The sequence below is a fragment of the Schistocerca cancellata genome, chromosome 3, assembly GCF_023864275.1.
Source record: "Schistocerca cancellata isolate TAMUIC-IGC-003103 chromosome 3, iqSchCanc2.1, whole genome shotgun sequence".
NCBI classification, from domain to species: domain Eukaryota; kingdom Metazoa; phylum Arthropoda; class Insecta; order Orthoptera; family Acrididae; genus Schistocerca; species Schistocerca cancellata.
The window spans coordinates 574507026-574518370 of NC_064628.1; the positions used below are offsets into that span (position 1 = coordinate 574507026).

Genomic DNA, 11345 nt, shown 5'->3' on the forward strand with positions numbered 1-11345 from the left:
AAACTCGAGTACAGTGCGCTGTTTCTCATGCGCCGACTTAGTTATGTTGCACACCGCCAAGTTACAGGCCACGATTCGGCGGAGCCCTTTAGCGGCAGCAGGTTGCAACTTATGCCAGCGAAGCGGGAAAGTCGACAGAGTAGTATGTACGCCATGTAATACCTCACCCGATATTGAGAACGGAATAAAATTTTTTGGAGACGTTACTTTTCAGCTCGCTCTCGTATATGAAAAATAAATCTAAATACTAGACTATTCAGACTGTGTCCTGAGGCTAAAAAGTTCTGTTTTCGCGCTTAACGCTTGTCTCCTCCTATTATCTGAATTTTGCATCAGTGGTGAAATACTTTGCAGGAGCTACTCAAATTAACCTACAGACCCAAGTGCATGAAATCATCCGGGTAGTAATTATTGAGTTCCGTGTCGGCTACATTACATCGGTCCCATGTCCTATTTAGTACCTATTTCCTGACGCACAACCGTCTTTTCTTCCGTTATTCTTTCGGTTATTTTCTGTGCCAAAATAGCAAAACCAGAACTCGCTACAGCAATGCGGGCATGTACTTCGTCGACTTTCTACAATCAAAGTGACATCTGCGTATATATTTCAATCGGTGTGATTACCTACGACTGGTACTCAAATTCACAAAAACTAACAAGAACCTTGGCATGCATACGTCTGTGCGCCCGATGCGAACGTAGCTTAAAGGTTAAAGGTGTCAATTTCAGACCAATACGTTGTAACAACTGTAAGCTACTTGTATGTGCTTCGCAACTAAACTATCATGCAACATCCCCCCCCCCCCACCCGCCCACATGCATTCCGTCCAACAGTCTGCTGGCACCGCTGTTTGCACTGCCGCTGCCTGTTGCTCCATGCTGCTGTTGCACACCTTCGACGCCCTGTAGGTCTCGGTTAGGCCCCTACGCCGTGTGTGTGTGTGTGTGTGTGTGTGTGTGTGTGTGTGTGTGTGTGTGTGTGCGTGCGTGCGTGCGTGTGTGTACTCACTGGAGACGCGGCTCCACGCAGTGCGCCGCGGTGAGCGCCCAGTGCTCGTTCAGTATGGAGGCGCCGCACACCAGCCGGTGCTGCGTCTCCTCGCCAGGCCTCCGGACTTGGAGCGCCAGCTGCGAACAGGAACAGCCACACGTACTGTAGTTAACAAATCAACGGCTGCGTTTTAATACGACACTGTTTCCAGAAAACCAACACCGAATTTCACGAATCATTTTTCGCTGTTTGTTTGTTTTGGTTTTAGGGCGCAAAACTGCTATGTCAGTAGCGCCCGGTCCGTGACTTAGGAAACAGTAAAAAACCGAAAATGGAAATCAGCAGCAATGGGAACGAAAGTCATAAAATTGGAGAAACTAAAAGCAGAACGAAGGTTTAGAAATCCTCTACAGAAAGGGGTTGGTTGTCCCCAAAAAAAGCTTCAAATGACTGACGTCATTTCACTGGCACTAATAAACTGGAGAACGCGATCGGCTGAGCGCGTGTCATCTGCTAAAATCGACGATATATCAGGCGACAGCTGTAGACGGGAGCGTAACGGATTAAAATAGGGGCACTCAATTAAAAGGTGTTCAAAATGGCTCTGAGCACTATGGGACTCAACTGCTGAGGTCATTAGTCCCCTAGAACTTAGAACTAGTTAAACCTAACTAACCTAAGGACATCACAAACATCCATGCCCGAGGCAGGATTCGAACCTGCGACCGTAGCGGTCTCGCGGTTCCAGACTGCAGCGACAGAACCGCGCGGCCACTTCGGCCGGCTAATTAAAAGGTGTCTTACCGTCCACAGCTGAGAGCAGTGGGGACAGAGTGGGGGAGGATCACCGCTTAAAAGATGTCGTTGGCTAAAAAGACAGTGCCCTATCCGGAGTCTAGTTAAAATTACCTCCTCCCGACGACGCGTTCGGGAGGAAGAGGTCCAAGCACAGGGAAGAGCTTTCACGTCCCGCAATTTATTATTGGGAAGTGTCGACCAATGTGCGTGCCATAAAAGAGTAACACGATGACATAAAACGCTCCGTAGATCGGCGACGGGAATCGGTTGAATAGCTGGCCGGAGAAGAGAGACTGCAGCCTTGGCCGCAATATCGGCCGCCTCATTTCCACAGATACCAACGTGTCCCGGGAGCCAGAGGAACGCCACCGAGACGCCCCCCAAGTGGAGCAAGCGCAGACAGTCCTGAATCCGGTGGACCAGAGGGTGCACAGGGTAAAGAGCTTGGAGACTGAGGAGAGAGCTGAGAGAATCTGAGCAGATAACGTACTGTATCCGCTGATGGCGGCGGATGTAGTGGACAGCCTGGAGAACAGCGTAAAGCTCCGCAGTATAAACCGAACACTGGTCGGGAAGCCGAAAGTGATTTGGGGTGTCGTCAACAACATAGGCACTCCCTACACCTAACGATGTTTTCGAGCCATCGGTGTAAATAAATGTGGCTTCCTTCATTTGTGCACATAGAGCAGCAAATGCCTGACGATAAACAAATGAAGGGGTACCATCCTTGGGAAATCGACAAAGGTCACGGAGCAGGCAGATCCGGGGACGGAGCCAAGGCAGTGCTGTACCCCAAGTTGTCAAGAAGGGTTTAGGAAAGCGTGTAGTTTCACATGTTAACGCCTGAATCTGTTTGGCTAGCCATATCTAATTCTAGTTTTAGATCATTAGTAGTTTTACACGAAAGGCTTCTAAAAATCAACTGCTCAAGTTTTAGACTTAGTCAGCATGACGGTTTTTTCTCCAAGTCCAATATACGTCATGGATAGCTTCTTTCTCAGTCTAATATTTCTCCTCCTCCTCCGCTGCAGAAAAAGCAGTCCCAACAGATTAGCTGATATCTACAAAAACAAGATTGCATTTAACAACTCTCAAGCAATTTTAAAACATTGTTGAACATTTATGCAAGAGCGAAAATGTGGAATACGGTAACTAGAACCACATTTCTAAAAACCGTACTGGAGTGTCTGCATGACCATCCAGAAGTGGCATCTTGGAAACAGGTTTATGAAAACCTTGTTTTTTTTTGGGTCTCCCCCCCCCCCCCCCCCCCCGCTCCCTCGAATGTGAACGTAGCAACTGTGCTGATGAGTGTCTCTTAGTTGGAGTTTGTAAAAAAAGTTCGTACAGTTCAGTTATGCGACGACCTCTTCATTCGTGGAAGACGTTCGATACGATAACATCACGTACCGAATGATGTACTGACATAGTGAACATTAAACTCTATTGTGTCCCAAGATCTACTCTTATTGACTACTACAAAAAAGGCCAGCGGCCTCATCGTCCTAAATGCGATGGTTTTGTCTCTGTTGACAGTTTTACGCCCTCATCAGACGTCGTAAAAAAATACAAGGGATCTAGCTCCGAATAGCTAAATGCAGACATGAATTGTTAATCATCATGTATCTTCGACTTCCCTGCCAATTACGGCGGCTAAAAAAAAAAAAAAAAATTACTGCACTGGAATCCAGACTCACAGCCCGGTTACATTAGCGACATTAACTAGTAGGGAATTTTTTTGCCTGGGGACAGGGTGTTTGTGTTTCCCTCATCATATCATCATCATTCGTGACAGTGGCTGGACTGGAGGACTTTGTACGGGCACTGATGACCGCGCAGTTCAGCGCCCCACAAACCAAACTTCGTCGTCGTCATTAACTAGTCGGGGATTGTAATAATTCCTGTAGACAGAAACACTCCTTGGCGTGATTTCACACCCGATGCAATTTTTAGAAATGAAGAATTAGACCAGAAATTTATTGACCTGAAGCCAGTTTTTATATTACGTGCGTCGTGCAAAAATAGGCTTGTAAATCTCATAATTACCTTATGTTTTCAGAAGATAGCACTCTGTTAATTGTCGATCTTTTGATTTATGATGTCTTAGTTCTGCCGTCATAGATCTTAAGTTCATACGCCGGGAAATTTTCGTATAACTTTTCCGAACGGACAGGAATATGCATTACGAAGGTTAATCTTCAGCTTTAATTACCATCTCGAAAGAAACAAGCTGTGGCAGTGAAAAGCGGCGATCCTTTTAATCTTGGATTTCATACTCAACTTTGTGTCATACATTACTCCCAATAATTGATTACTTTGTAGATATCTTGGACGTAGAAGTCTTCATTTTGGCTGTTTAGTACACGTCTCACGTCGAAAAACACATTATTTTGGAAATGCTTGTCGCGCAATGGTTTCTTCACTCGAGGAAAGAGGAGGAAGTCACTGGGTGCCATCCAGGAGAATGCGGGGCTGAGTCAAAACGAGATAGTCCAGAGAAGTAGCACGTGTAACTGTCCTGTGCGAAATGAGCAGAGACTCCCTCTTGGACAGGTTGTCGTGGCGCTTTATCTTCTACAAGGTGGACAGGATATTTCTGCAGCACGTTCCTGTGACAGTTTGCCTCCTTACGAGCATGATCTGTTAGGACACCACAATGATGGTTCTGAAAAATAATTCGAGCACATGTCATCGCTTCGTAACTCCAGCTCTGTGTTTAGGGATCGGGGACGTCAGTTGCACGTGGATGCTTCCTGTGCCCCTCCTCTCTTTGTATCGACTGTAGGGGCATCATTCCCCCTGTTCACCGGTGTGCACCGCCTTCCAAAGAGGTAAGAAAATTCAAGAATACAAGACTCTTGACCAGCTCGGGTATCAGGAGGCCAAGGAGAAATCTGAACATCTCTACTCGGGTCCTTCCAGTACAGACAGAAACTAACAACTGCTGCTCAGTTTTGCAGTACACATTCACTGCTCCCTCGATATCCAAACCAGCGTGTTCTTTTTCCTGGTAGGAGCTCCATCTCCTTCAACAGATGCTCAGGACTTGAGTCACGCTTGCGGTTCACATACAGTGTCTTTATTCTGAGCTCCAACTTCCCACATTCCCCCTTCTTGTCGGGGAGCAATCACGTATACTCACATAGCGTACCTTGTCTCGGATCTGTCTCGACCTATCCTTTGGACAGAGAGAGTCCATTGACTCCACGGTTTTCCGCCACGTGTTCTAGGCTGTCCTTGATGGATTTATCGGTTTGGAAGTGGTGTACACTAATGGTTCTACAAGACAGACGAACTTGTTTTGGCTGTACTCGTGCAAGCTGTCGTGAACAACGCTCTCCCTGATAAATGGATGCAGTGTATTCACTGTAGAATTGGGGGCCTTCTCTTGAGCCCTCAGTCACGGCGAAAGTTCCGCTATGATTCGCTGAGTCGTCTTGAGGCTAACTACCAGTGCTACCCTCGACAACAACTGGTCGTGAGTATCCAGGATTTTCTTTCTGACTTCCATCAAGCTAAATGTTCGCCTCCGGCGGCCGCAGTGCCTGAGAGGGCGCTCCGGTGTCGGTGGCGCCCGTGCTGCTGGCAGAACGTTCCGGAGGGGGACGGCGGAAACAGAGACGACTGATGGACAGTGGCTGCAGCCTTTGCCCTGGTGATCCGTTGGACTGGTCGGGCCACGATGTCGGTTGCAAGCCGTTGTTGGATCGAGAGGGCACGAAGAGTTTTGTGTAGGAGCCCGCTGGAACTGCTGGACTCTGAGCGACGTTAAACAGCCACATAAAGAAAGGGGCGATGTTGGTCTAGATGACCGTCTTCATCTGTCAGCCCATGTGGATTTGAGAGTCCGTTACAGCTGATAAAGGCACATACACTGCTCACTTAGTTGGTTGTAGTGAAATACGTTATTGGTGCACATCGTGGTTATTGTATTGACTCCATGTTTTGGATGTGCGTGCTTGTTTTAGCAAGAATCATATTTCTTACATTACGTTGAGTACTGTGTATCCTGTTATTCGTCTGATTATTGTTCAAAAGGTGTCGCTCACATTTTGGAAGGAGCGATGAATGTGGGTAATGTTAATTTAGAAGCTATAAATTCAGTGTAGTAGTGGTCTTGTCTGGCGTGTAAGGATTACCTGTTACCATTTTAGTGTTATTTATTCTGAAATGCAAGACGGTGAAGTCAGTGCATAAATTTAAATCTTTCTTGTTAAGTGCTAGTGAGATCTGTGTGATTATGCCTGCCATGTTAGTTAATGGGATTTCTTTTTTATGTAAAGATCATCTGTGGGGCCCCTTTTAAAATGGTGTATTCTAAATGTAGGAAAGTGAAAAATTGGAAATTTGTGACGAGTTCCTATGGGACCAAGTTGCTGAGATCATGAGTCTCTAGGCTTACGCACTACTTAGTCAAACTAACTTACGCTAAGGACAAAACACACACACACACACACACACACACACACACACACACACACACACACACACACACACACACGTCCGAGGGAGGACTCAAACCTCTGACGGGGGGAAGCCGCGCGAACCGTGGCAAGGCGCCTGAGATCGCACGGCTATCCCTTGCGGCCAGGAAAGTGAACCCAGAGCATAACTTGAAAGTTGTTTTGGTTGATTCCAAGTAAGTTTGTCTTGCTAGTTCAATCCCCGTAAAACCGAGCGAGGTGGCGCAGTGGTTAGCACACTGGACTCGCATTCGGGAGGACGACGGTTCAATCCCGCGTCCGGCCATCCTGATTTAGGTTTTCCGTGATTTCCCTAAATCGCTCCAGGCAAATGCCGGGATGGTTCCTTTGAAAGGGCACGGCCGACTTCCTTCCCCGTCCTTCCCTAAAACCGATGAGACCGATGACCTCGCAGTTTGGTCTCTTCCCCCAAAACAACCCAACCCAATCCCGTAAAAAGGGAATGAAAGTTTAAATTCAAATTTTCCATGGTCATTGATCTTAAAAGTTGTATTTAAAAAAATGTGTAATAAAATTGTTTTGTCGATCCTGCTGTAAGGCTAACTGGGCATTCACCTCTTTGAGTTTCCTGTTTAAATATTTGTGTGTAATAAAAGCATGAAACTTCGTTAGTTAGTGATATTATGTGTGCCTGTGAATCCCCCTAGCACCACCACTCCATTGCTGTGTCGGTTATCTTTCTTTGGGCTCCAGGTCACATTGGGATCCAACTGAACGAACAAGCTGACCAAGTTGGCTACTACTTTAGAAATAGGGGTACTGTAACCAGAACTTCTCTCAACTCCATGCAATCTGATCTTGGAGGCTCAGAACCTGGTATTGGTGTACCTTGGTTTTCCGAAATAACTGTGAGCAATAAAGGGGACCATGACCATGTGGCAGTTTTTCCTTCGTGTTTCTCGTAGAGAGTCTACTGTTTTGTTAGCTTCTCATTGCCCAAAATTAGCTGACCCATTGCGACTTTCTACAATGTGAGGATCCACCCCAATGTCTATGTGGTGCCCATCTGATTGTGTCCCACATCTAACTTGTCCAACTTATGGCGAAACCTTAAACTTGATGACATGCTCCTCTGGTGCTAGCGGACGAGGCCAAAGTGCCTGATTTTATTTTACTTTACCCATGAAGGTAGTTTCTACTCTTTGTGAGATAGGGCACATTGACCTCGTCAGTCACTTGAGGGATTGGTGGGGTGCCCTGCTGCTTGCTCTAACCCAGGGAGCCTATGTATACCATTGCTCGGTGATCCAGCCTGGGTACTGCCCTTCCACTCTTTCTCATGTGTTACTTATTCTTTTACAACTGTCGTTGAGTTGCTGTCTCGTTGTCGTCGTCGTTCTCTTTCTCTTTCCTTAGATTTTATTGACTTGTCTACATTGCTAGCTTTTCTTGTGGTGATGTGGGATGAGGAAAAGCCAGTCGGGTGCAAAGGTTCTCTCTCCCATCGCATAACATGTCTTGGAGGCTTCTCGCTGCTTTATGAACGTAGGAACTCACTCACACCTCCCTCTTAGCCCTCTCTCTCTTCTCCTCGCTCCTGTTTCTTGGTTGTATTGCTTCTAGGATACAGGATTTGGTTTCTGTGTCCTTCGTCTTTGATGACTCTTCCCAGCTTGACGAGTATAAGATGAAGAGACTGATGACCTCATAGTTTGGCCCCTTTAATCCCATCAGTGCAATTCAGTACGAAAAACATTCAACGTCACCTTGCCCAGTGACACTTGTCTAGTGAACCCACACGTTGCCACTGCTTCCGCCCTTCGTCTGGATCATCGCGATACACATTGCACTCGTCTATGGTCATCAGGTGGCTCAAGACGACACTTGCATTAACCTAAGGCAACTACAACATTCCCGCTGCTGCCTCGATTCGGGAGGCTTTTTCCTCGCGGAGCATTCGCGGAACCCAATGGACAACGACCTTCGTCATGTGCAATATGCCGTGCCATATTTTGTTCAATTTTCCTTTTACTTCGATTGCCGTTCTTAGACGATCAGGGGTGACTCTTACGATTCTCGGTTATTCGCAGAGAGATTGTTTGCCACTTCAGTGATCAGTTCACTATTAGTTGACCACACTAGAAGCGATAGTGTCATTGTCATACGGTGATGTATCGTTTCTGTGCACTTCAACCAACTCAGCAAAGATTGTTGCAACGTTGTTCGCCGCAAAAACGAGCTAACGTACTATACCCCCACTTACCGTTAGCGATGCATAAATTTCTTCTGACTCTTCAAGCGGCGTGATACGGTACTAAGTGATGGGACAGCTGACTTCTCAACAACCGACAGATAGGCTCGTCGATTGTTTTTTCGTTTAGTAGGTTTTTTCAGTCGAATGAAACAAACTAGTCTGCGGGCATGTCGCTCTTCAGGTTTCAGTGGCTTTTCACTTAATGTGTGACACCCACTGACACAAGTATCTGTCGGTTACGCGAGTTATATGAATGTTCTCAGTCGGTCTCTGCGATTGAGTGATTTTCACGTACATTTTCACCTGAACGTCAGTCTATTTTATGCTGCATAGAATAATTGGCTTTCAGTACATAATGAAACTAATTTGTTTATTAAGCTTATCTGTTATGTATGTTTAAGAACCTGTGACTGTTGATTCCATTTACGTACGTAATACTGTGACCAGTTGGTTTCTGAATTAGTTATGTTTTCCATGAACAGTTTTTTCGAACCTTTTGAGGCTTTCAGATGGTTTATAGGAGGTAGTATAACTATTTCAGAGCGTAATGCTGGGTGTAGCTTGTGTTCGTGTACACCTGGGAATATGTGCACCCCAGTTTGTATTCTGTACCACTGCTTTACTTCACCTAATGAAAGTACTAAAGACTGGTTTCACTCAAAATAATAACCGGATAATTCGGTCAGCTAAACCACTAAACAGTGCATTAAGCTGAATGGACGAATGAATATAAGCTTCAATTGACAGAAAAACTAAACATTCGTTTCATTTGAAAACAAAAGAATGAATAACTCAATCAGTACGCAAGACACCATTGGACTGTGTCGACTGTTTTCATTTGGTTGGTTTCACGCGAAGGAAATGAATGTATAAAAATCCCACAGATGCGTAGAACTACAACAGACTGATTCGATTGTTTCCATTCAGTTGCTCTCATCGACGAGTCCTACTAACAAGGGAACCTCCCCATCGCACCCCCCTCCGATTTAGTTATAAGTTGGCACAGTGGATAGGCCTTGAAAAACTGAACACAGATCAATGGAGAAACCAGGAAGAAGTTGTGTGGAACTATGAAAAAAATAAAAAAAAATTACAAACTGAGTAATCCATTCGCAAGATAGGCAACATCAAGGAGAGTGTAGCCTTAGGAGCGCAGTGGTCCCGTGGATAGCGTGAGCTTTGGTTCAAGCCTTACCTCGAGAGTAAAGTTTATTTTCGCAAAGTTATGATCTGTCCGTTCGTTCATTGACGTCTCTGTTCACTGCAATAAGTTTAGTGTCTGTGTTTTGCGAACGCACCGCAAAACCGTGCGACTAGTAGACGAAAGGACGTGCCTCTCCAATGGGAACCTAAAACATTTGATCGCAAGGTAATAGGTCAACGGATTCCTCCACAGAAAAACAAATCTTATATATTTTATACGAGATTGGTGACGGCATGTGCGTCACATGACAGGAATATGTTGTCGATCCACCTAACTTGTACACTTGGCGAATGGCTAAAAAGATTCTTCTACCTTGCCCGATTTAGGTTTTCTTGTGGATGTGATAATCACTCCCAAAAAGTGATGAAAACATAAGAGTTTGTCACATAAACTGCAACAAATGAATGCAACAGTTTCACAGTCGCACAGTTTTCCCTGTGCTCTGTCAAAACTTTTTTTTGTTTCAATGTTTGTTTAGGTGTAGCGTCCCCATACTACGGCGCAGTTACCTCGCATCGGATGGACGGACGGACAGATAATAACTGTCTGAAAATAAAAAATTAAACTTTTCACTCAAGGGAAGACTTGAACCAAGGATCTCTCGTTCCGCAGCTACTCACGCTATCCACGGGACCACGGCGCTCCTGAGCTCACATCATCCTTGATGTTGCCTATTTGCGAATGGACTACTCAGTTTGTATGTTTTGCTTATTTTTTTCATAGTTCCACACAACTTCTTCCTGTTTTCTCGAATGATCTGTGCTCAGTTTTTCAAGGCCTATCCACTGTGCCAACTTATAACTAAATCTGAGGGGGTGTGTGATGGGGTGGTTCCCTTGTAAGACGAATGATCGACTAATTCAGCCGATATGCAAAGCTACAACCGAGTGAGTCGATTGTTTTCCACCACAGACTGAATCGATTGTTTTCATTCCGTTGTTCTCATCACTAACGGTACTGTGACGCGGGGATTCCAATGTGTACCAGGACTGCAGACATGTACTTGCAGAAAAACATAAAGTTAATTGGGTGATATTGTTATTTCGAAATAATGAAAACTTTGACTGCTCTCTCGTATAAGGCAATTGTAGTAAAGTTTGAAAGGAGAACCTGGCTGGGAAATTCGGAGTCTCCCGCGTTCTCGCCGCCCACCACGTGGCCCCGCACTGGGAGCCGCTCGTCCCGCAGCATGTCGCCGACTGCTGACGCCGTGGGCTGAAACATCATCATCATCATCACCACCACAGCTCTCGTTTTCCACATGTCGCCCTCTCTCGCTACGTTTACACGCGATCCATCTTTCGAAACACGAAAACCGGATTTCGGAAACCGTTCTTCGATGTTGTGTTTACATGTTAAGGTCTGAAGCAGATTTGCTAGCTCACTTAAATATGGCGCCTGGAACATGACTGTTAGTGTTTCTGATTTAGTCAGCACAGTCTCTATTTCTCTTCAATTAGACGAGGTATAAACAGCTTCAGTCTAATACTTCTACTTGCCGTCCACTGTACAAAAAGCCACTCCGTCCATATTAACAGAATTTTTTTTAATAACAAAACAAAACCTGACAGCCCAAACACGTTTCAGAAACGGTCGCTTTTACACGAAGCGAAAATCGATTGCGCAATTGCAAAACCGGCAACAAGAAGCGGACTTCCAGAACTGATTTTGAGA

General features: G+C 45.5%; 1 protein-coding gene across 1 annotated transcript in view; it reads right to left on the reverse strand.

Annotated features, from left to right (window-relative positions):
• The window catches only part of LOC126176435 (mite allergen Der f 3-like), a 40656-nt gene extending 29722 nt beyond the window's left edge, over positions 1-10934 (reverse strand). The window contains exons 1-2 of the mRNA XM_049923591.1: positions 10782-10934; positions 1010-1128 (exon numbers count right to left, since the gene is read on the reverse strand). Of these exons, the coding sequence (XP_049779548.1) occupies positions 1010-1128; positions 10782-10934 (272 nt within the window). The remainder of the gene's footprint in view (positions 1-1009; positions 1129-10781) is intronic.
• Between the last annotated feature and the right edge of the window lie 411 nt (positions 10935-11345).